Here is a 26136-nt window from a genome sequence, read left to right on the forward strand (position 1 = left end):
TTAAGGGTTAATCCTCTGTTAACTCATGCTGCCCAGAAAGAGGTACCCAGACGTCTGTAACTCTTTGTATTTATTGTCTCATATTGTCCTAATTAAAATTGTCCAAATTATTATTACTCTAATTGTATTACCATTTTTATAACCATTTTATTACTATTATTTTTTTTAAATTTTAAAAACAATTGATTGGCGTTTTTCACATGTGACTTTAGTTAAGGCCAGAGTTAGGTCCATTAGCAGGCAAGCTTCTCCCTCACCAATGCAAAGACAAACAGCAGCACTAGAGCCTACGTTTTTTAATCAAAAGTTTATTCCTGTATTTTTCTCTAGATAGAAAATATTTGTAACCACTTAATTTCATCTGCCGTGATTTTTAAAGCACTGTGAAACATGCTATTCATACAACATTGTTAAAGGGTCAGACTATTCTCACCTAGAATCTGTTCAATAAATTCCACCAACAGCCAAAACATTATTTAACAAAAACAAACAAGTGAATAAATGTGAAAATGAAAAAACAGTACTCAAAGCAATATGAATTTCAAATCCAAGTAATTTGAATTACTACTCAATCACTATCAACTCAGTGTGAGAAACCACTTCAACAAAACATACAAGATTTCTATTCACAGATCTCTTCGGCTCAAGCTTGAAACGAAGTTCTCACTATCTCTAAAGCTTAGCTCCAGAAATCATATTATTGTACACAAACTAAGGACAGAACCCATAATTTTAGCAAGCTTTCTGGTATGTTTCAAAAATTCATGTAACATGAGACCTCAAAGGAATACCAAAGATTGTAACCAGCAAGGAAAAAAAACCAAACCAAACTGAAAGCAACAAACCCAAACACTGCCTCAGTTTATTGCCAAAACATAGTTTTGCCACAGCAAATTTACACTGACTTCATGAACACAGCACACCTTTTTTTTTAAGTGCAAATATACTCACGAAAAGACATTCCCAATGTAGGCATAATATGAACAGCAGTAGGGAGCAGTCCCATCACAGCAGTAAGCCTTGCAGCCATTATCACACTGAGCCAAACAATCTTCTGTTGAATAAAAATAACACTCATGATGTCAAACATCAAAATCTTGCACAGCACAGCTTTGAAGAAAATGCAGTCTAACAGTTTCATACAACCACAGCCCTGCCCTTGAGGTGTGATCTGACTCTGTAATCCTAATGGCAGCCCATGCCCACTCATTCTGCATTTCAGACTTAGGTGCTTTCCCTATGAGTATTCTATAGCTGGCCATATCAGCTCCACCTTACACTTAATCCTTTAAAGTGAAAAGGAACGTTTGGAAATGCCAAGAAACCGCAGACCAACTTTTCCATCTCAGCAAGGAGTCCAGAAGAAAACTGAGTCTGGGCTGCCTGTCTTGTTGATCTGGAGGGTGGCAAGAGAGAAGGAAGCTCTCTGAGAACAGGCTATTTCTCCCAGCCTAGGGCTCCCTCATCCCTTGCCATCTGGCAGCAGCTCCCCTCACTGTGCTCCAACACCAGGGCCATGGCCAGTGTGGTAGGGCAGTGCCCTCTCTGCCCCACTGAGCACACTTGAGGCCACAAGTGGTCCCAGCCACAATGCTCTGCTGGACAAAGCAATCTGTGAAACAATAAGAGAGCTCTTTACAATTAAGAAACACAGGAGAGCATCTATCTTTTTATTCCTATGAGAAGCTATTTTAACAGTATCTATCTCTTGTGCTGTCATGACATTTAGTGGCTTCAAAGCCCTAAGTCAGGTTCCCCCAAGAAGATGACACTGTACTGCCACTGCACTGTAAAAACATTCTTGGGGATCACCGTTCCCACAGTCAAGGCTTCAGCTGCAGCCTGGATAAATTCAGAGGGACTCTGTGCCCCACACACCATCACCCTTGGTGACCTATTTGGTCACATACTGAAGTGGCAGAGACTCGAAATCAGCGATGGCAAACCATGCTTCTGCATTCCCAACGCACTGTAGCTCCCCCTTCCCAGGCTGCAACTCCTCTGAGAGGTTCTAATTCTCCCACTGCCATTACTGCCTTTCATCTGTGCTGACCCTTTTGGTTGGTGTGCTGGGATCCGGGCAACTCTTCCTCCTCTCAGCTTCTGCCACGCTCCCACTCCTGCCCCAAGCAGGTGAAAGTTCCCACCTTGTCTTGAGACTCCTTGGCTCACTGACTCATCTCCTTTGCGGCTGACCCATCTCACAGCCTGACTGCTCACAGCATTTTAGCAGGTCAGCTCTCTGAACCTGCTCACACTTGGTCTCTGTTTGAAAATGATCACCAAGCACGGGCTGGAGAGTGCTGCGCAACACAGCACATTGGTCAGCCCAGGCAGACACACCCTAACCCTGAGATGACCTCTGGATTAAACAAACACATAAAAAAAACCCAGAACAATCAACCCATCATTCTGCCAACCAGGCCTGCCAACAAGTGAATTAAGGCAGCCAGCAGGACACCCATCTCCAGAGGGAGAACAGCCGGCCAGGGGTAGCACAGGCACTTCTGTAGGAAGCAGCAATGCAGGACTGCCACACAGGGCACCCCATACCAAGGCTTTGGCACACCCCTGTGCCAGCAGCTCCAGGCTTTTGCAGTGTCACCTCTTTTCTGGCATGGGTACTCACGGCTCCAGCTGTGCCATGCCAGGACACCTCCAGGCTCTGCCCTGGTGGGAGAGCACCAAGGTGCCTTCACCCTGCACATCACAGGTCTATCCTAGGGGGTGGGTTCACAGAATCACAGAACGGGTCAGGTGGGAAGGGACCACGGTGGATCATCTGGTCCAGCCTGAATCATCCTAGAGCACATATGGCACGGGATTGCATCCAGACAGTTCCTGACTATCTCTGTTCAGGGAGACTCCACAACCACTCTGGGCCATCTGTTCCAGATGTGTGGACACCCTCACAGTAAAGTTCCTCCTCGTGATCAGGCGTAACTTTCTGTGCATCAACTTCTGCACGTTGCCCTCCCCGCTCCTCTGCTCAATACCACCGAGCCTCTGCTCCATCCTCCTGGCACACCCCCTTCAGATATTTACAGATATTTACAGATATTTATATACGTGAATAAGGTCCTCTTTCAGCCCTGTCTCCTCGAGGTTTACTCTCCCTGCAGCCAGAGAGGGGCTCCCGCTCTGCTGGGACACCCCGGGGACCCCCTTCCAACTCCGTATACCAATTCAATCGGAAAAGCTGCCACATCTGACCAAAACCTGGCCGGCCCCGCTCACACCCGCCGCCCGCAGCTCCGCGCACGTCCCCTGCCCCACGCCGGTCCCGCTGACCTGCCAGAAGGAGGAGGAGGAGGAGGAGGAAAGGGGGAAACAACACCCCGCAGGCCGGGTACCTCTCCGTCCGGCCGCGCCGCTCCATGCCGGCTGCCGCACGGAGCCGCCGCCTCATGGCGGGGGCGGGCCGGCCTCATGGCGGGGGAGGAGGGCGGGCGGAGCCGGGAGGGCTCCTCGTACCCCGCGGCCGCCCCCGAGCGGGGCTGGCGGGTCTTGGAGTGTTGGCGGCCTGTGTGTGACTCCGGTGTTCTCTTTTCTGCCTTCCCGCTGCCTTTGTCCCGCTCGGCAGCCGTGGGTGACCCGGTACCGGTGTCTCACCGGAGGGATGTGAAAGGCGGCGCCGGTGTTTGCGCCGCTTTGATCATGCGGTGTTCGAGGGGGCTCCTGCCGTGGTTTAAATGGAGATTGTCTTTAAAGTGGGATTGAAACTCTGGTTGTGTGAAAAACGCCAGTCACTTGTTTTTAAAATTTTAAAAGTTTAATAGTAATAAAATGGTTATAAAAATGCTAATACTGTTAGAGTAATAATAATTTGGACAATTTGGATTAGGACAATACGAGACAACAGAAACAAAGAGTTACGGATGTCTGGGTACCTTTCTCTGGGCAAAATAAGCCCGGAAAAGGACGCCCGTTAGCAGAGGATTGACCCTTAAAAACAATAGCCTGTTGTATATCCATACACTTCATACATGATGCATAAATTCCATTCAAACAAAGGATTCTGTCTGGTCAGTGTCAACTTCTTAATCCTAACGGCGTCCTGGATCCTGAGTGAGGCAGGAAGAAGTCAGCTTCTTCTGATAAGAGAACAATAAATTCTTTTTCTCTGAAAGATTTAGGTGTCCTGTGGCTGCTATCTGTTGCGAGTACCTCATTCCTTTCTTTAAAAAATATCCCACTTACATAGTTCCTATTTTAACTACTAAAGTTACCTTTTAACTACAAAACTACATTTATCATACTATTAAAATGTTAATACAGCACTACTAATCAATATGTGAAAAACGCCAATCACTTGTTTTTAAAATTTTAAAAGTTTAATGGTAATAAAATGGTTATAAAAAATGGTAATACAATTAGAGTAATAACAATTTGGCCAAAGTGAATTAGGACAATATGAGACAATAAATACAAAGAGTTACAGACGTCCGGGTACCTCTTTCTGGGCAAAATAAGCCCGAAAAAGGACACCTCTTAACAGAGGATTAACCCTTAAAAACAACAACCTGTTGCATATTCATACACTTCATACATGATGCATAAATTCCATTCAAACACAGGATTCTGTCTCGTCAGTGTCAACTTCTTCCTCTGAATCCTAACTGTGCCTTCAAGGCAAGAAGTACCTTCTGATAAGAGAGCAATAAATTCTTTTCTCTGAAAGATTTAGGTGTCCTGTGGCTGCTGTCTTGCTGTGAGTCCTTTCTTTAGAAAAAGTGTCCTACATAGCATAGTTTCTATTTTAACATTTTTTTAATAACTTAAAACTATATTTAACACAGTACTTAAGAGAATTAATACAGCATTACTTTCTAACACAACATATATAATATTCATTTTAATATTTGCAAAAAGCCCATCATAAAATACATTCATTTTTCCCACAATACAGCAAAATACATACAGTAAATATCTGTGTAGAGCCATATAATATGCACTTTTCACAGTTTGTTTGTGGCCTGGGATCAGAGGCATGGCCTGTTTGTGCCATGGGGCCGCAGCGTGTTCCCAAACCTCAGATGGGCTCGTCTGTACTGCCCAGCAATGAATATGTTCCGTGACCAGGGCAGAACAATGCTCCTAAGTGCACTTCAGGAGTGATTTTTGATAACTATTTAAATGCTTCCAAAACTCATCCCCCTGTCAAAATTTCCACAGATCGGGCCCAGGGGCCAAAATATTTGCTTTGTGATCTCACAAATCAGATGGGTTAGCTCTGACTTTGCATGAAGAGCTGCAAGTTGAAGAATGTGCTTTGGAAGGCTGAAATATGCACACAAAAATGAAAAACATCCACAGGTTTTTTCGCTCATAAAAGGTTTCCTGCTGTTGGCTGCTCTGAGGGGAAGGCTGACACAGAAACATACAATGAATCTTCTTTTCCAGACAGACCTGCCATCAGGTTTTTTCACTCCCATGTCTTTGTTGCAAGCATCCAGCAGCTACTCTAATAGAAAAAAGCTCTAGAAGTAAAAGCCAGTGCAGGGCTGCCCCACCAAAATCACCTGTCCTTCCCTTCTCCACTGCATCTACTATTGTGTTCTCTGGATCTTGGAGCCTAAAGGCAGGCACAGTTGTTTCCACAGAGGGTTTGGAAGAAGCATAGGTAGCAGCACAAGTAGCTCTCGCTGAATTTTAATCCTTATGACTGCCACGGTGAATTCTGTTGGTAGGCCTGATGCCTTGGGGTTTAGCTTTTATATTTTTCAGATTCTGTACTGCTTTAGTGTGTAGTTCTGAGCTTCATATTAGGGGATAGTAAGCTCTCTTCATATTGAAGGTAGACAAAACAATTCCTTCTCTAGCTGGGGACTAAGGACAAACAATCCAAATCTCAGGCTGAACAGCAGTTACAAAAGTAGAAATATTCAGCAGCTGGTCCCACTGAAAAAAGTGCTAGAAGAAAATGAGCCAAGCTAGAATTCCCTTTTTTTTTTTGCAGCCTACCAGATGCACAGCCAACAATAAAATTGTTTTCTTTCCCAGCGCTATACATGCCCATGTTTTTTTGGTCTCAAAGAGCCAGGATCCACAACAGAGATCTTACCTTAACTGCTCCCACACTAACACGACAGAAAAACACTTGCCTTTTTCCTGGGCGCCGTGAGCACTCCTAAAAACAACCACACGATGACGCTGTCAACTTGAAAAGAAAGGAGATGGAAAATAGGATGTGCACCTCGCCTAGCTCTAATCCATGCCAAGTGCAGATCCAAGTTGAAAACGTTGCTCCTCTCCAATCAGCTATGTCAGGACAAAAAGAGTTCGATGATCTTCCCCTTCCAAGTGCAGACTCGTATTTGCACCACGCTCCAAAGGCAACACGAACTCCTTTGCGCTAATAAATCTTTTCACTCTCACAGAGTCAGTTACAAACTTGAACATATCAGGCGAAAAAGCAGCTCACGAATATGTCAGCTGAAAAAGCTCTTGCCACCTAAAACTTCAACCAAACCCATCCAACTGCATCCATCGAAGAGAAGAACTTCTCAAAAGCTCTTCTCTAAAGAAATGGCATACCCTCCTCCTAAACAGTCAGCCTCCAGGGACTGACCCCACACAGAGGTGCCAGAACACTTGTTACCAAGTATTCTCTGCCCCTAGGACTATATCAGCTGCATACCAAGACCGAGCATGGAGAGTGCTTACCTTGTCCAAAGTAAGGGCACTGCCAGAATTCCAGAAGATCACCTCTGAGGAGTGGAAAGCACATCCCTATTTCGTACCAGAGGGTGACCATCTATCCCCATTGGACAGTGTGAGGACCATGGTTCCTGCCGAGGTCTTTTAAATGTTCTGCTGATTAAAATAAAATAAAATAAAATAAAATAAAATAAAATAAAATAAAATAAAATAAAATAAAATAAAATAAAATAAAATAAAATAAAATAAAATAAAATAAAATAAAATAAAATAAAAATCACTACAAAACCACCATGAACATCTCTGAAGATGGAAGGGATAGGCAGTTCCAGACCAGCCACAGGCTGAAATTTCACCTGCATTCACTTTTTAAAAAAATTTATTTTGATGTTCCAGTTAAATCTGGTATCTTTTAAGGACTGTTTGCACACTTAAGGTTATTCCTGGCCTGGTGGCCAGAACACCTTAGCTGCAGTCTTGCTCCACACCATTGGGTGTCATCTTAAAACCACCAGTCCTGGACTCTGTAGCTTTATCCAGGCTGTATTTCAGTCTATTCTTGCTGTGCTTTCCAATAGGAATTTCTTGAAAAGGTGCTGTCCTCTTTTCCCTACTGCTATGAGTATCCTTAAAATTGCAAATGCAGGCAGAGGTCCAGCAGTCTGGGTTTGTGCAGCATGGAGGAATAAGGAGGCTTGTATGAAATGGGGGCAGAGATTTTATTGTACCTGCAGTAATAGAACAAGCGTGAATGGTTTTCAACTGCAAAAGGATACGTCCAGACTAGATATGAGGAAGAATTTTTTTCATTCTAAAGGTGGTGAGGCATTGGCACAATTTGCCCAGAGAATCTGTGGCTGTCCCATCCCTGGAAACATTCCAGGTCAAGTTGGCTGCGGCTCTGAGCAATCTGAACTTGTTAAAGGTGTCCCTGCTCATTTCAGGGGGGCTGGAACTGGGGGATATTTAAAAGTGCCTTTCAACCCAAACCATTCTGTGATTTGATGAAACTCACACTAATGGCAACAAAAGTCTGGAAATGGCTGCTGAGGAAAAGAGTGTGTTTGGGTTTTTTTGGTTTTGGGGGGGTTTTTTTGTTTGTTTGTTTGGTTTTTATTGTTTTTTTGGTTTTTGGTTTTTGGTTTTTAATAATCCCAGATGAGGTTTGTTTTAAGCAAACTTAGGTCAGAGGTGGCTTTCCTGAAGTAGAACCAGTAGCGGGGCCAGGACACTGGAGTCTGTTTTAATCCAGATTACTGGGTGGTTGAAAACAGTCTACACGTGAATGTAAAAACCCTTCATGGGTGCCCTGTGCTGTCTGTACAGAATTCTCTGTACAGAATTCTCTGTGTAGCATTTTAGCGCCTTGAGAAGAAAAGTTTGAAGCAGAGTTATGTCCTTGCTTTGTAGCAGATGGATGCAATGAGAGCATGGATGTAATGTGGGAAAACAGAGGGGTCAATGCTGGTGTTTGATTACAGCCCAAATATTGAACACGGGTCCAGATTCCCTCCCAAAACCAAATCAAGTTCACCTCTGGTTACATCTGTCTAAAGATACATAGAAGTGAACGTGAGGGGTACATGGAGGGGAGGAAGGGTGGCTTTTGGGCCCCTAGGAGAAGCACTGAACTCATCACCCAGCTCCACTACAAATCTCACCCTGTTCAAAACTCTCAGCCTTGTTACAGATGGGTCCTCACCTGCAAAAAAGAGACTGTCACAGCAGCATGTAGGCATCTCACAGAGAAGAGGATCTATAGCTCAACAGAGCCTCTTTCCTTGAAAAAGCCTCTAGTTTGTTTATGATAGAGGTTTCGTGATAATAAATCCCCTGACAGTTGAGGTGGGAGGGGTCACAGGACAGAGAGAGAGGCAGGGAGGTATCTCAGGACATGGCATCTGCATCTGTTTTTGTCAGCATCCCACTGAATGTGGAAGGAAGAGCCTCTAATTACATCTCACTGTTTCTTGTCATGGAAACAGCTGAACCAGGACCCTGAGCAGGCAGGTGAGGCAGTGCATGCTGGGCAGCTGGGTGTGTGTTGGGCTGCTGTGCCTGGTAAGGAGCAGATGGTTGGAAATACTCAAATACATATACAGTTTATTTTTTTCTCCCTCTCCTGGGAAAAATAAAGAAAAAAAAATACAACACTTCTCTATTTCTTTGACACTTTGGCTTTCAAGGAAAGCTTAGAAGTGCTCCATAGCAGAATGTAGATTTTCCAGTGCTATCCCTCAAATAGAGGGGATACCCTGAGCACATCTACCTAGAAACAGTGATCAGAAAAAGGAAAAATGAAACAGGAAGATGAAACAGGAAGATCAGTGGATGTATTACCTCAAAATCCCAGGTATTACTGAAAAGCACTAGGTCAGCCCAAGGATGTTTGGAAGCCTTGAAGCAAGGATCCTCCTTGACTTTCTGCTTTCCCTCCCCTTCCTTCTCTTATTCTGTCACATTCAATGGTCTCCATGACTGCCTGGATTTCATAATGATGATTAATGAGGATATTTGCACTGTGAAAAGGCTGCACACCTTGTCCTTGTGCCTGTTGTATCTGAGTGACCAGCCTCCTCCACAACAGTTTTTTTTTTTGCCTGGTCCTCTCTTAAAGCTAATGACAGAGCAAACTCTGGGCAAAGAGTAAACGACACAGCTGGGTTTGGACAAAAGCATGTCCTTGTCCTTGAATGGAAAAATGCAACAGGGATCCTTCCCCTCTGGGGAAAAAAGCTGTACTGTGTTTTGTTTCCCTTGTGAGCTGGCTCAGACCATGTTTGAGCAGATATCTGCCTCACAAGGACACAAAGCTGCAGATCTTGGGCACTGACAGACCTTCCATCTACACAAAATCTCAGGAGCCTTGCAACCCACATGTTCTTCAATGGTGATGCCCAAGCCTTTCCTTTCGCTAACCAAGATGCCCTGGCAGGATGTGGTGGAGCTGGCAAGGAAAGCAAGCAGATGTTGGTTTCTTGCAGCCAGGAGGTGATTTCTGGACTAAATAGAGGATCCAAATTTGCAGGAAGGTGTGTTTTACCAGGGAATGCCAAGGGGAACGTGCTGTGCTGTTGCAGCCCATCCTGATCAGTGCTGTGCCAGCCTGCTTCTCCCCAGTCTCTATAGCTGCATCCCTAGAGGTGCAGACACGTGTCCTCTCATATTTATTATCAAATAAACCTATATTATTGACTTTGCCATATGGTCTCATTTGCACCTTCATTTGGGCAAAGGCATTTCTAATAACTTTAATAACTGTATCATAGGAGTTGTGTATCCTGTTTTGAAGGGATTTCTTTGGACCTGAAAAAGATACTTTCTGCAACTCTGGTGTTACCCTTTAGAAAAACCTATCCAATTTAAGATGAAGCTTAAATTGCTAAATCCAACAAGGTAATTTGTTTGATGAGGATTGGCAGGTTTTACTAGAAGGCGGATCTTTCTAGATCTTTTCCCTGCCTAGACTCCCAGCCTAGCTGGAGCCAAGAAGCTGTAATGGGAATGAATTACGACTTCCTTTTCAGCCAGTTATGGGTCTGTCCATTCCCCATCTGACACTCATCTCCCCCAGCCTCTGACAGATGCATTGAATTACAAATTCACATTGCAATCCTGTCCAGAAGAGCCATGATAAATGGGGACAATTAGACAGTTATGTCAGCAGAATTGACCAAATACTTAAGCAGCTGACACAATCTGAATAGATTTCTATTAGGAGATGGGGATGGAAAGGCCATGTGGTCCACAACCAAACCAGTGGACTTGTTACATGAATTTCCACTCCAAATGAACAGGATTATTCACGGCTGTTGCTGTAAAAAGACAAATCTTGTAAATACAGACTCTCTGGGGAAATGTTTATACAGCACAGTCCAGTTTCACCCTGACTTTCCAGCCACTGGGCCTGTGTGGGCATTCCCATTCCATTTGCTCACTGTCTGACATTTACAAGATGTTGGATGCACAAACAAGTCACCAGCAGCTCCCAACATTAGCCCCAATGGCCAAGTTCACTTTTGGGAAAATCCTGCCCTGCTTTGTCATGTAATAAATATGTTTCTTCTGGAAAAATTTAGGTATTAGACTCTTGGTTTTTCCTCTGCTGGGTCAATGCTTCCCTTTTGCCTTCTCTTGTGGTGGTAGAAGCAACTCAGACTCTCCTTCAAAGGGAGAGGAAATCCTGACTATAAAAGCAATGACCATTTCCATCATTAAAGCTGTGAGTGATTAACTTGCAAAAGGCATCATAAAGGTGTCAGCTGTGCTTAATCGTATTTGGATGGCTTTATTACTCTGTTCTGACACATCATCAGTGAAATTACCCTAGAAATAAGCAGATGTGAGCAGAAGTGTCTCATGTGGTAAAGCACAGGCTCTGCTGCACTGATCCAGTGTTAACCTGTGGTCAATAGACCACTAGTGAGCTATAAAACCATGAGGTGTTTCACAGAACAGAAAACACGTGAGTTGTGTATTAATACATTGCTGAGGTCTGGAGACATCATCAACAGCTGGTCCTGACTATCATCAGTATCTGAAAGCTAATGTAGGATTGTACCAATTATCCTTATTTAATTATTTTTTAATAGTGATCACTGTATAATTGTGCTTTTCTAGAGCAATAAGCTTATTTCCACCAAGGGGGAATATTCTGTTTATTCTCCCCAAATCCATCCAGACTATTTCATTCATTGCCAAACAGCAGATACAAAGTGCAGTGTATCTCCAAATTGCTTGGATGCTCTTAAGATTGAAAAACATCTGGGAAATCTCTAATGCCCTTACAGAAAATATTGAATGAAGCACCTTCTTCCACCCAGCCTGAGTGTCACACTCAGGACTTAAAAGATGGATCAATTGGTAAGAGAAGCCAGTGGCACAAAGTCCCCAAGCAATTTAGTTGTCGTGTCCAGAGGAAATAAGCCACGCATTTGGGATTCACAGTGGGAGCAGGACATGTCCATGGCAGATGCCCCATCTCTGGAAGTATTCAAGACCAGGTTGGTCAGGGCCTGGAGCAACCTGGTCCAATGGAAGGTGCTCCAGTCCATGGCAGGGATTGGAATGAGATGAACTGTCTTGTCCCTTCTCACCCAAACCATTCTGTGATTCCTTGGTTCCTTCAAAGATGGCATCTTGGAAGAATTTAGCAGCCAGGTTTCCCCACTGAATGTTGCAATCTTGTGGGTTTGCCCCAAGAATTTGCCATGATAGCTTTTCCCTGTGGAGACTAGTGATTGTAGTTGCAGGATTTTAGTACTGAAATTAGAGCTGCACACTGAAATATTGATGTGCAAGGAAGAGAGAGGAAAGCAGCTCAAAAAATGGTGGTTGAAGTGTAAGGCAGTAAAACAGGGTGTTTTCCTTGCCTCTTCCTGGGGAATGGGTTAAACACTGGATTGAAACTCACAGCAAAAATAAAGACAATTAAAGGTCCTGGAAATCTCAGCTAAGGATTTAAAGGTAATAAATAAATAATGCCTTAAGAGAGGAGTAACTGAGAGTTCTTGACTGGGTGCATAACAACCCTGAGGAGTCAGGAAGGGCCAAATTTTGAGTATGCCAAGTTTTAAACAGCCCAGGGTTTCATTCAAGCTTCTCCCTAAGCAAAGAAGAAGAAAAATGTCATAGTCGCAGGGAGCCTTGCTAATGGAAATATTCAATAACCATAATTTGAGCTTGGCTTTCTCATAAATTCAAAGCAATTTCCCCATAATATCAGGAGAATATATGGCCTTTCTTGAGGCAGCAGAAACACCAAATAAATCAAATTTTTAATTCACTTGAAAACATTTTCCAGCATTTCAGATTTAATTTGTCTGATGAGATGGAGTCAGATTGAAAACAGAGATGCAGGGAAGCAGGAAGAAAATCAGAACATAAAACCAAGCAGATATTAGACCATATGCATTAGTGAACCATAACAACAAAAAGGAAAGGAGTCACAACCCTAATGCCCTGAGAAGCAGTCTACCCAGAACAGTTTGAAGGACCAAATCTTTGACTTTTGTGGGTTTTCCCAAAAAATGTACATTTTAATAAATGGGTAATATATGACTACCTCTGAGCTTGTTGTTGTAAATGAATTAAGAAATGCACAGACATCAGGTACGTGGTCACAGAATACACTTTCCATCTCAGGGCTGGTCCAATTCATCTCTTGAGCATCCTAGGAAAAGGGTTTTTCCTAACTCTGCCAGCTGGGAGCTGAAGCAGTGGGGAATGTTTCTGAAAGTGACTCCTCTTCAAAACCCCTTTTCATACATGGGGAAACTGAGGCAGGCAGTAAGATGACTTTTCCAAAATTAAATTACAAACTGAGTAAGCCCTTTTGCAGACTTATAAAATTGCAGTTCAACCATGCTGGCAGTCTCTGTATTTGCTGACCACCTCCAGTAGCACCACTGGATTAGAAAGTGCCTTTTTTGGAATGGAAGCCACCAAGATCAAGCCAAAAGTGATTAATCAGCAGATTTGTGACATCTTGTGCTGAACACCCTAAGCCATAGAATCACCGAATGATTTGGGTTGGAAGGGACCTTAAAAAGCATCATCTTCCACACCCCTGCCTGGGCAGGGACACCTTTCACTATTGGAGACTACTTCAAGCCCCATCCAGTTTGGCCTGGAACACTTCCAGAGATGGGGCAGCCACAGTTCCTCTGGGAAATCTGTGCCAGGGCCTCACCACCATGACAGATAGGAATTTCTTCCCAGCATCCCATCTAACCCTGCCCTCTCTCAATGGGAAGCTATTCCCCCTTGTCTTGGCCCCCCATGCCCTTGTCCAAAGTGCTTCTCCAGGTCTCTTGGAGCCCCTTTAGACCCTGGAAGGGGCTCTAAATTGGCTCCAGAGCCTTCTCTTCTCCAGGCTGAACAATTCCACCTCTCTCAGTCTATCCCCAGAGTAGAGAGGGTCTGGTCCTCCTCATACTGTGCGCCTTGGGATGGCTCCTCTCCACACTCTACAGAAAACCCTCCAGCAGAAGCTATTTTGGGAATTTCCATGGGACTGTGGCACTGCTAGAGCTGGGATTTGAGCTCAGCACCTTTCCTCTCCACCCCACTGGCATCCCCAAGGACAGTGCATTCATTTGGAGAGGCGCTGACCAAGCAATTCAGCCCAGGAGGGTTAAGGCTGATGGTTCCTGAGTGGCAGCTCATGCTGAGAGACACATGATGTCAGATCCACTGGTGGAGAGAGAGAATAAAAAAATGGGAATGAATTACTCTTCCCACAGTCTGTTTTTATTCCCTGCTGCTGCCTGTTTCTGGACAACTTGCTATTGCTGCATTTCAATTTAAGACTTATTTTAAAAATCACTGGAAAGGGGCAAAATTGGCTGACTTTGCCTTGTTTCCAGCAGAAGAGATGAGATTTATTTTTAATCTACCTGTGTCTCTGCAATCATTACCTGCTTTCCAGCTGTGTTGCTAATGAGTGTCAGGACCATCATTTTACTAATGGAGAAACTGAGGCATGGGCAGTGACCGTGACATTCCCCAGGACATGGGTAGGGATTATTCCTGGGATCTGAAACCCCTTTATGTGGTTCCTGTGCTGCAGCCCCGAGCCAGTCACATGGAAATTGCACTTTATAGATAGCAATCTTACTGACTGCTTTTGCACACTTCTCTGTATATGATTTTTCTTATGGGTAATTATTATGGAAAAACAGTTGCAGAAGCAGGGGAGAGAGGCCATGGTCCATGTGGCAAATGAGCATGAGCAGCAGACCTCCAGGCTGACTGGTAAAGCAGAAAAATAGCGTGGTTTAGATTGGTTTAGTAAGGAAGCAGGCTAAAAAAACTCCAACCAACATTTATGGATGCAGAAAACAGGAGAGTTTTCAGAAAAAATAATCATAAAATACATTTCCACATGTTGGAAACTGGAATCAGAGCTGCTTGAACAAGGGTGGCTGGTTTTGCAGTCCTGTACCTCTTTAGCATAAAAAGACTACAAGAAAGATGGAGAGAGACTATCTACAAGGCAGTGTAGTGACAGGACAAGGGGAAATGGCTTCACACTGACAGAGGGCTGAGTTGGATGCCATATTGGGAAGAAATTCTTGGCTGTGAGCGTTGTGAGGCCCTGGCAGAGGTTTCCCAGAGAAGCTGCTGCTTGGAAGTGTTCCAGGCCAAAATGGATGGGGCTTGGAGCCACCTGGTCTAGTGGAAAGAGTTGTAACAAGATAATTTTTAAGGTCCCCTTCAATCCTGGTCATTCTATGAATTTATGTTTCTAAAATCTTTCCAAATGGGTTCCGGGAAATTGTGCAGTCCTGCCTCCAGTAAGCAAAATCCATAAATTCCAGAAGGAATTTACCTTCTGAGCAGTGAGCTGGAAGAGGTATCAACTGCCACTTCAATCCTCTGTCAGTCATGTCATTGCTCTCCAATGCACAGAGCCAGGCTGTGGCTGGCCGTGTCTCCATGGTCAGGACTTACCAGCTGTGCTTACCCAGGGAGGTCCAGGTTAGGAAGGTTGGGGTAGGAAGGTAATGACAGGCTGGGAAGGTCCTCTCCACACAGCCACCCCAAGATAGGGGGTTTCTAGGAATCAGGGAGCACATTAACCTGCAAGGAGAATTGTTTCACTTCTTTAGTGAAACTAGTTAGAGTAGGTGATGCTCAGGGTAAGGTGGGTGGATGTGTGAACATGCTGAAGAGAAGTGAGGTTTTTCTCTCTTTCAAAAAAGAAAAGGAACTTGGAAATGACAAGTGATTTTAAGAGATACTGCTATAGGTTGCAAATGCCTGTGTCTGAAATCTAGAAAAATGCTAAGTTGAGATTTAAGAGCTAATGCAACTATAGTTTTGTCAGTGGTGTGCCCAGCCCAACACTTCAGTCACACTGCCTTCCCCACAATGCTTCTTTCTCATTTAATGCCCAGAAATTATTGGGGACAACCCAAGGCTCAGAGGAGTTGCACAGGCTGATCATCCCAGCATCTCCATGCTTGGCTACAACATAAAAAATGTATACTTAGCACCAAGCTTTCCCTAACAGAACTAGAGAGCCAGCCAGTGACAGCGAGAGGCAGCAGAACATGGGTGCAAGGTGCTGCAGTGGTACATTATCATCATTCACAGGCAGCAGGGCGTGGGTTGTGCTGAGGTGCTGCTGCTCTGCTCATCTCTGACAAATATTGATATATTTAAACATAATCTGGACTAGAAAAACAAAACCAGATGTTGCTGGCTCTTGGGTGATGGGATACCTGATAGTCATTCCCACTTGTGCAAGGACTGACATTTACCTTGTGACACCACCACACCTCCACCCCAGGGGCCTTTCAGAACAGATCATGCTCTCCACAGCATGTTTATTAACCACCTCTCCACCCTATGCTCCAGCTGCACCAGGGATGACACTGCCTCTTGGAAACTGGACCCGCAGTGGGAGGCATGGCAAACACAGGGTCTGGGGGAGGCATGGCAAACACAGGGCCTGGAGAAAACAAATCACCACTTGACCAGAAAGAAATAGACCCCGAACTGCCAACAAAAGTTCAAATCAGTGTGGTTTGGGGTAATCAGTGCCTTATGAGGAGTAAAAGACCTTTAAGATCCCCCTGCCCTGTAGTTGCCCATCTGAGGTTCTGTTTCATTTTGCTCAAAAGAAAGTGTAGCTGCGCTGTGGAGCCAGGCTGGCTTGGAGCAACCTGGTCTAGTGAAGGGTGTGCCATGGCAGGGGCTTGGAATGAGATGAGCTTTAAGGTCTCTTCCAACCCAAACTATCCCATGATTCTATGATCGTCTTCCCCACCTTTTCTTCTCTATCTCTTCTACCTCCTTTCGACAGCAACCCTCTGCTTAGTCTGTTCAGGAGCAGGAAGATGTTCATAACCAGATCTCCTCACAGACTGAGAATAAGAGAAACCTCCCAGAACTCTGGCAGTTGGATTTGCAGTGGGTAGGCTGGAACCCAAACAAGCACCTAGGCATGATAGCTCTTTGTCACACCCACAGCAAACCAGCTCAGCAATACTATTTGCTGAATATTTGATATTTTTGTAGAAATTGAAAGAAATAGGATTAATCTGACAACATCCATCCAGCTCTATCCCCACTAACAATACAAGGGAAAACATAGGATCACAGAATTGTTTAGGTTGGAAAAGCTCTCTGAGATCACTGAGTCAAACTGTTCCCCCAGCACTGCCAAGCCCACCACTAACCTGTGTCCCCAAGATCCACATCCACAAAGCTTCTGAATCCCTCCAGGAATGGGGACTCCACCACTGCCCACGACAGCCTGTGCCAGGGCTGTACAACCCTTTTGAGGAGATAATTTTCCCTCATATCCAACGTGAACGTCCCGTGGCATAATCTGCCATTTGCTTTAAGTCAGAAATCTCCCAAAATGGTCAGTCAGGCCTGTGAACTGTGAGCCAAGGCTGCAGAGCCAGACAGGAAAAAGCAGGTCGACAAAACAAATTCCACCATGTAAAAGCATTGATGTGACTTGGGATGGGTATTCCAATGACCAGAAAACTTCTATTTGCGATAAACAGCAGGATATGGCAAAATCATTGAGCACTGACTTTATCCTGAGGCAAACAACCTTCACAACTTGTACATTTGTGTATAAATTACTGCAATGAGGCAACACCACTGTGAACAGCTGTGCATTTATGCACGGAGAAGATGCAGTTGTTGTGGTCGTAGACACACAGATCCATTTTAAACAGACTCCCTGCTATATAAAGGGTGGCTCAACAGTTCCCCTTGACAGATGAAAGGAGAAAATATTCGCTGTCAAGCAACACCTGAGCAACTCAACAGGCAGAAATGGCTCCAGGTACTTTTTATTACAGTTTTAAAGGATTTGTCAGTGCTGCCATGTGTGTAGGGTGAGAGGAGATGATGATGGGGTGGTATGTGGTGGGATACACATGCTCTGTGACAGCCCTAACTTAAACTATTGCACTTTATAAACCAATGAAAAAGAATACCTTTCCCTGCAATGTGACTTTAATTCATGAATTAATCTTTAGTCTAAATAGGCCAAATCCTACAGGCTCCAGGGCATTTCTCCTCCAAGGGGTATTGTCTGAGATTAAGTTTGTGGTCTTCACAGCAGACACTAGTGTGAGTCAGGTGTCAAAGGCTGAAAACATTTAAGGCTGACAAAGATCACCAAATTCTGCAGTCATATCCCAGAGAGCCAGTCAGAGCACAGGTAATGCCACCATCTCTGACCCAGTGAGGCAGACAGCCAGCATCACATCAGCAGTACAGCCTAAACCATGGCTACAGTGCGGTGCCTTCATCTGGCACTCATCATCCCCCGCTTGCTCATGTAACCAGAGTGCACCATGCTCTTTTCACATGGGCAAGGACTCATGAGAAAAGGAAAACCATGAGTGTATCAGGGAAAAACATTGGGACACATACTAGTTTTCATGGAGCAGCCATGACTCCACGCAGGAATAAAGTGCTGGTAACACTAGGAGAAGCACAAACTATTGGTGGGGGCAGGTCTTGGTGAAAGAGTTTCAAAGAATTTTGGAGAAGGGTAAGCTTACTCTTGGTGCCAAGAGGCACCAAGGAAGACGAGCCTTCAGACAGCATGGACAGAAGAGACCTGGAAATTAATTCCCAGGTGCCACTCCCTCCTCAACCCGATTTCCTGAGGATGGCTAACACCTTTTGCTGTGCCTTGCTGCAGGGTCATGGTTCTCTCCTCTCACCATTGCTGTGATCACTCTGGGACTGCAGTGGCCACAGCAAGCGGCTGCCTTTCCCACCGTGCCTCTTTCCAGCCTGTTTGCCAACGCTGTGCTGAGGGCTCAGCACCTTCACCTCCTGGCTGCCGAGACATACAAGGAGTTTGTAAGTGCTTTGGTCTCTAGTAATCTCCTCTGCTTTGGTTTGATGGCTTCAGGACTGTGTAACAGACACCTTTCAACTATTGGTATCTGCTTTGTCCTCTTTTGATGAGGAGAGAGGGTGTAAACGGGATAGCACAGGTTATGTCCCAATCAGACTGGACCCTGTTTCCTCCTCTTAGCCCTCTGCCCCCCTACTCTGATCCTGCTCTTTCCCCCTTCCCAGGACTTTGGCTTCCCAGGATCAGCTGGGACATGGCACAGATATCTGACAAGAATTTCCTGTCTTGGTCACCTCTGGCCCTGGGAGAGTCTGAGTGCTTAAAACTATCTAGTTTCTTCTGCTGACAGGAGCTGGCATGAGCTGTCCTTTGGGGTCATTACTCCTTGGGAGAACCTAATTTAGATGTGGTTTCTGTTCACCTCAACACCTTGGCTTAGGATGACCTTTAGGCCCAGTAGCTATTGTGCCAACACAATATTCCTACCTGCCAACCCTGTCCAAAGGCACCTCATAATTTTTTTCTTGCAAAGAGTAACCATTCAGAACAGATTGGGAAGTGTCTGAGACCTCCAGAATATGGGCAATAGATCTGTGTGTGTTTGGGATGTCTCCATAGGAACGCACCTATATTCCAGAGGACCAAAGACACACAAACAAGAACTCCCAGGTAGCGTTTTGTTACTCGGAAACCATCCCTGCTCCCGTGAAGAAGGATGATGCTCAGCAGAAATCAGTAAGTTTTTTCACCCTCAGGGCAAGCACAGACCTGCCTGAAGAGCCCAGCTGTGCTTCACTGCAGGAACAGTGTTTTCATCTGTGAACACTTGAGTGCTTCATCCCTCTCCTCCCTTTTTGATTACTTGAATCCTGCATAAAGAAAGAAATACTTTTCTGGGCTACACTGTAAATCACATTCCCGTCCCAAGCATGAGAAAAACTATTGTCTGCACAGGTCTGGGTGGTGCTCTTCAGACTGAAAACTTTGTGTCTGCTGAAGCTGTAGGAGTGCTAGCATCTCCAGGTTTTCCAGAGGGAGCAGGACTTGCTATCAAATACCCCTGCACAGCTTTGATCCTTTCTTATCCTAATTTCAGGACATGGAGCTTCTTCAGTTCTCCCTGATTCTCATCCAGTCCTGGCTGACCCCGGTGCAGTACCTAAGCAAGATGTTCACAAACAATCTGGTTTTTGGCACCTCAGACAGAGTGTATGAAAAACTAAAGGACCTGGAAGAAGGAATCCAAGCTCTGATGAGGGTAAGTTGCAGCATGTAGCATGACTATAGAATTAGACAGAATTAGATTAAATAGAGATCTCCCACACAGAGGGCCTCAGCTCTCACGGATCCTTGAGATATCTCACCACGCTCTGAAGATCAGTGATAGCTTTAGGACTTTGTTTACCTTTAGATAATGAAATCCTGATACTGTACATTGGGTTTCATCACTAGGGAGGATAATAAGAAAACACAGAACAGATGTTAACACCCATTGCAAAGGGATACTGCTCAGGAATCAGAACAATTCACCCGCAAAGTCTTTCCAAACCCAGCAACAAAAAAATATTCAGTTGTGCTAACAGTAAAATAATATTTGCTACCATCTCCATGCAAAATACTTCAAAATGTGGCAAATATAACAACATCTGTGTACAGATGGAAACCTGCACTCTGGTGTTTCTCTCATACACCAATACAGCATCCAGAGAGCTGAAAGCTGTGGGGTGATCCTCTTCAAGGAGGAACTAATCACAGATTCACATAATGGTCTGGGTTGGAAGGCATCTTAAAGCTTATCTCCTTCCAACCCCACACCATGGGCAGGGACACCTTGCATTGGACCAGGTTGCTCCAAGCCCCATCCAGCCTGGCTTTGAACACTTTCAGGGATGGGGCAGCCACAGCTTCTCTGGACAACCTGTGCCAGGGCCTCACCATGCTCATAGGGAAGAATTTCTTCCTAATACTTAATCTAACTCTCTCCTATTTTTGTAAAACCATTCCCCCTTGTCCTGTCTCTATCTGTACATGTAAAAAAGTCACTCTCTACCTTTGCTCTAAGTCCCCTTTATAATCGACTTCATTTTTGCTTTGTTGCTTTAAATGATTTTAATGTATTATCTGCCAGGACACCTTTTCAGTTATGTTTATTCTGTAATTAAGTTTATCTGGCAGACTCACCCTGTAGCTGGAGCTCTGTGACCTGCAGCTGTGAGAAATGAGTCTGGAATACTGTTTACATCTTCCAGCATTAAAATGATTCTGAAAGTCAGACTCAGAGAGTAAACAGAGACTTCTGTCCTGGCACTTCAGCAGGAGGAGGTAGGGATAGGTATCAGTACCACATCCAGATTTTTGTGTGGGTGAGAAATTCTTTACTGTGAGGGTAGTGAGGCCCTGGCACAGGTTGCCCTGAGAAGCTGTGGCTGTCCATCCCTAAAAGTGTTCAAGACCAGGTTAAAGGGGGCTTGGAGCAACCTGGTCTAGTGGAAGGTGTCTTGGCCCATGCAGGGAGGCTCAAATGAGATGGTCTTTAAGGTCCCTTCCAACCCAAACCAGGTTGTGACTTCATGATTCTATGATTTTGGTCCCTGTTTGGGATGTGCTTGGGCATTAGGAGATGGTACACAGAAACCAGCCAAACTGTCATATTTCACCCATTTATAGCTCCTTTTCCTTAACCAAAACTTTCCTGTTTGTGGCAGCTGGTGACCACAGCAGGGCAGGAGGAGTGCAGCTCTCAGCTCCAGATGTACATGGCTTGGGTCTGGGTTAGAGCTTTGTTTTCTGGCAAAGGGGGAGAACAGAGATAATTATTTGCCTGGTTCCATCTCCTTGACTGGAGGAGGTACAGAGTGACCCTGCAACTTACTCTTTATTTTAAAACCCCAAAGACACACTCCTCCCTCCCTGCAGCCCTGTGCCCACTCCCTTCTCACTGTAGCATCACCCCAGCATCACTGCTCTTCCTGCAAACACATACACTCAAAAATATGTTTGAAATATTCTTTAAGACTGGAGGGAGAAACCCCTGACCTCATTTAAAGTTCAGTGGGAACTGTGGCACGGGGCCTGTGGAAGATCATAGAATCACTGAGGTTGGAAAAGACCTCCAAGATCACCAAGTCCAAAACTGACCACTGCCTTGTCAACCAGACTAGAGGACTGAGTGCCATGTCCAGCCATTCCCTGAATTCTTCCAGCGACAGTGACTTCACCACCTCCCTGTGCAGTCCCTTCCAATGTTTAACAATCCTTTCTGCCAAGAAATTCTTTCTGATGTTCAACCTGAAACACTTCTGGCACAGCTTGAGGTTGTGTCCTGTTGTCCTGTCACTTGTTCTCTGGGAGAAGAGCCTGACCCCTACCTGACTCCACGCTCCTATCAGGGAGTTATAGAGAGTGAGAAGGTCCACCCAGAGCCTTCTTTTTCCAGTCTGAGCCTCCCCAGCTACTTCAGCTGCTCCTGGTGCTCCAGACCCTTCCCCAGCTCCATTCCCTTCTCTGGACATGCTCAAGCACCTCAATGTCTCTCTTGCCAGGAGGGGCCCATACCTGCCCCTGGGACTGGAGGTACCCCAGCAGTGCCAGGGCCAGGGGGCTGTTACTGCCCTGGCCCTGCTGAACACACCATGGCTAACACCAGCCAGGTGCCACTGGCTCCTTGCCCACCTGGGCACACCCGGGCTCATGTTCAGCCACTGGCAACCAGCACTCTCATGGCCATTCCCAGCCTGGGGCACTGCATGAGGTTATTGTGGCCCATGTCCTTCCCAGGCCCCCAGCACCTCCCCCAGCACCTCCAAATCCTCTTGCAGGAGCTGCAGGACCGAGGGCCCCGGGGTCCCCAGATCCTCAAAGCCACATACGAGAAATTTGACATCCACCTGCGCAGCGAGGACGCGCTACTGCAGAACTATGGCTTGCTCTCCTGCTTCAAGAAGGACCTGCACAAAGTGGAGACCTACCTGAAGGTGATGAAGTGCCGGCGCTATGGAGAGGGGAACTGCACCTTTTGAGCTCCCTTCCTGCTCCAGCCCCTTGCTGACCATGGCTGCCCTACTTCTCTGAAAGAAAACTGGAGAATAAACCTGCTACCCCATACTGCCAACATGTCTGCTTCTTGGGGTGGGACAGGCTTCTGTGAGGGGCTGGGAGGGAGGAGTGGCCAATGGGACAGGGTGGATTTGTAAATTACAATGTGTATTTGGGATTAAAGAAGTGTATTTGGAGCTTGGGGGGATAGGGGAAGCAGATTTAGGGATAGCTTTGTACTGGGGAGTAGGTTTGGGACTGTGGGTAGGTTTGGAGCTGGGGAGGAATTTGGGAGTAGATTTGGGGCTGAAGTGTGGATTTGAGTCTGAGGAGGGTGGATTTGGAACTAGGGGTGCAGATTTTGAGCTGGGGTATGGATTTGGTGCTGAGGATAGATTTGAGGAGGTGGGTTTTGGGTTGGAAGGGATGAAGTTGCTCCAAAACATGTGAAGCTGGTACTGATGGCTGGATTTAGGGCTTGAAGGAACAGAGTGCAATAAAGAATAAAGTTCAAGAGAAGGTGGAATAGGCTTGTATCCCCAAAGAAGACTTTCCAGACATTTGTTTGGAAAAGGTTCTGGGAAAAGGTCCTGCTGTGTTTTATCTTTACTTTTCAGTATGAAGGTGATGAAGACCTGTCAAAGGTACTCAGAGAAGCTGTGACTGCCCCATCCCTGGAAGTGTTCACAGCCAGATTGGATGGGGCTTGGAGCAACCTGGTCTGGTGGAAGGCGTTCCTTCCCAAGCAGGGGGGTGGAACTGGACAATTCTTCTTAAGCTAGACCACTGTAGGATCCTATGCTATGGTTCTATGAGTATGAAATAGTCTGTCTTGGTGATGGACATTCCATGGCCAGAGCCCCAGTCCTGCTCCAAGCTGTGACACATGAGCACTGCCACAGCCATGTCCCAGCTCTGCCTCCTCTGTTACCAGGTGACTACAGGCAGTTGTTCACACCTGCTCACACATCCCATGTGTGTTCTGCTCCTTCTGGCCTTGCTACTGGCAGTGGACCTGTGCCCAAGGAAGGTCCACTGGGCATTTCCAGGCAAACCCTGCTTCTACCTCAGCAGCAGAATTTGCAGGAAAAAGGGTTTTTCTGAGGGATGACAGTGTGACTAATTTCTTTGTAGAGATTTCACTGATGTCAGAGACTAAAATTGTTCAGGCCTCAAACATTGATATAAAGTTTTGCCCATTGTAACAAAACCTCTATAAAGAAGCTAGAACCAAAGAAACCTCCCTGACGATATCTGATGGGCATTTTGACCTGTTAGTTAAACCACTAAGACTAGATAAAGGGAAAGCCCATTAGAACCAGGGTGATTGACATAGAACATCCTGGAATTATATATATTCAGAATATATATATATTCAGGATATAATGGGTGGATCTGGGTTGACAGACAGGAGAGAGGGTTAGCACAACTTGGATTGACAGGGCCATACAAGGAAAGGAGGGGAGGAACAGGGAGATGGATACACTGAGTCACAGCCAAGTGGCGGGAAAACTTGGGAATAAACAACTGGGCAGAAACCATCATGAGGGGATAAAATGGGGGTACATGGACCAAACCATTGTACTTAACTAACATTGAATAACTAAATTTTACAATAAAACAACTGGAAAACTTATGAAAACACACTACCACAGGTACATCACCACCCAAAGACAAGATGCTTTAGCCCAGTCCCTCTAGTGGACCATAAGGCAGATGCTGTGAACAGCCATGTCCTGGGGAAACACTCAGTTATTTCAGCCTTTTCATCATCCTTAGGGACAATGTATCCCCCTGCATCCAACTGTCCTGTTAGGATTAGGGTTTTCTTGTGCTTGGTGAGAACATCCCCCTTAGCCATCAGAGCCCTTATGGGCCTCACAGTCCCCATTGATGCAGGTTTCTTCTCCTGGGGATTCCTCCTTGCTCTTGGAGACTCTCACCCCAAGCTGTTATTTTTTTCTTGCACAATTAAATTAGCTGAAGGATCCATATGTCTGAGACTGTGCTGTGGGAAACCAGGGGTTGAGCCAGTAAGGAAACCCAGTCTGACTGTGTGAGTGTAGAAGGTGGAGCTGCCAAGGGGCCTCGGTCCCAGCTCAGGTGGTGCAAGTGTAACTGCCACAGTGGGTCCTGGATGGTCCCACATGGAACAACAATCCCCCACAATGGAACAACATGGAACAACAATCCTCAACAATCTGCTGACTCATATAAGACCCTAGGCCATTACCTTTGGAGTCTCTTCTCTAAACACCTGACTCCCAGCACCACATGAGTTCACCTTGGAACTCTGAAGCATGAAGGAGCCAAAGGATCCATGTTAAAATACCCTGAGCAGGTTCCATCTGAATTCCAAATGTCTGCTGCTATGTTTGTCGGGTGATTTTAGTCTCTCTGTTGGTGCAGAGGGTGAAGTAGCTGGAGTGGGTTGAGTATGAGTGTGCAGCCTGATCAGTGTAAAGCAGACAGGAGCCCTCCCAAGGCCTACAGGGCCTTGGATCCCCCAGTAAGGCAGGCAGGGCTTTGGGGTCTCTTGTAAATTGTTCAGGGGGATGGGGTCCCCCATAAGGCTTGCAAGGGAGCCTTGTTGGTTTGGAGCCTCTTGTAAGGTGTGCAGGTGTGTACCTAGACTTAAGCAGGAAGTCCATTACTCACTCATTTCTAAGGTTGGGAATGTGCCATAGCTATACTCTACAAATGCATGAAAGTAATTACATTCTTTGTGATTTGGTTTTCTATTTGTAAACAAGCAAAAAAACCACCAGGTGTCTTGCTTTTTTACAGCATCAGAGTAGATGATGTTGTGTTAACAGATGGAGCCCTGGCATTGTTTGGGATTGGTGTGTGGATGTATTAAATTTAGATGCAAAGAATTCATATTTTGCTATTGTAGCAAGGCTTTGTCCTCTGTTTTTTGTGCAATCCTTCATGCAATGCATACTTCATGTAACATGCTTCCAGACTTCTGTGTGTGCTTCTCTGGGCCACAGGATGCCAACACTAGGGAGTTCAATTCCCTGGACATCAGACATGTAAATATAAATTTAAATATTTGAGATTATCATCTCTGGATCAGTTCCGGGATATGATTCATGTAAGCTATTTTTACTGTTTTCCTTAGGATGAGTTGTGTTGTTTCCTGGAAGTACTTGTTTCTCTCCTTTGGCTGTGAAGAAAGCTGGAGTGAACCTAGACAAATCTGGATAAAATATGGCTCTGGTGATGCTTTCAGCTCCCGGTTGCCTTTACTCATGTATACAAATAGAGAACCATAGAAACAACTATAGAACCATAGAATAGCATAATTGTTTGGGTTGGCAGAGGCCTTAAAAGATCATCCTCTTCCAACCCCTGCCATGAGCAGGGATGCTTCCACCAGACCAGTGTGCTCCAAGCCCCATCCAACCTAGTCTTGAACACTTCCAGGGATGGGGAAACCACAGCTTCTGTGGGCAGCCTGGGCCTGGGCCTCACCATCCTGAAAATTAAGAGTATTTTGCTTGTGCCTTATAATTGGTTGTGCCTATTAAAATATTGCATATGTGCATTTGACGTCTTAATCAACCCTTCCAAGGACACTGGAAGGGACACTGGAA

General features: G+C 45.4%; 2 protein-coding genes across 2 annotated transcripts in view; one reads left to right on the plus strand and one right to left on the minus strand.

Moving 5' to 3' along the window:
- CYYR1 (cysteine and tyrosine rich 1) overlaps nucleotides 1-3379 on the minus strand; it is a 29923-nt gene extending 26544 nt beyond the window's left edge. Inside the window, exons 1-2 of the mRNA XM_059466007.1 lie at nucleotides 3292-3379; nucleotides 952-1051 (exon numbers count right to left, since the gene is read on the minus strand). Of these exons, the coding sequence (XP_059321990.1) occupies nucleotides 952-1051; nucleotides 3292-3379 (188 nt within the window). The remainder of the gene's footprint in view (nucleotides 1-951; nucleotides 1052-3291) is intronic.
- Nucleotides 3380-3429: 50 nt separating this feature from the next.
- Nucleotides 3430-22521, plus strand: LOC132087559 (somatotropin-like). Its single transcript, XM_059493915.1, is given in 7 exon segments — nucleotides 3430-3597; nucleotides 17412-17470; nucleotides 18341-18470; nucleotides 18472-18504; nucleotides 19121-19237; nucleotides 19599-19760; nucleotides 22321-22521. Coding segments are annotated over 7 exon segments (870 nt in total).
- Nucleotides 22522-26136: the final 3615 nt, after the last annotated feature.

This window comes from Ammospiza nelsoni, chromosome 2, assembly GCF_027579445.1.
Source record: "Ammospiza nelsoni isolate bAmmNel1 chromosome 2, bAmmNel1.pri, whole genome shotgun sequence".
Taxonomy (NCBI): domain Eukaryota; kingdom Metazoa; phylum Chordata; class Aves; order Passeriformes; family Passerellidae; genus Ammospiza; species Ammospiza nelsoni.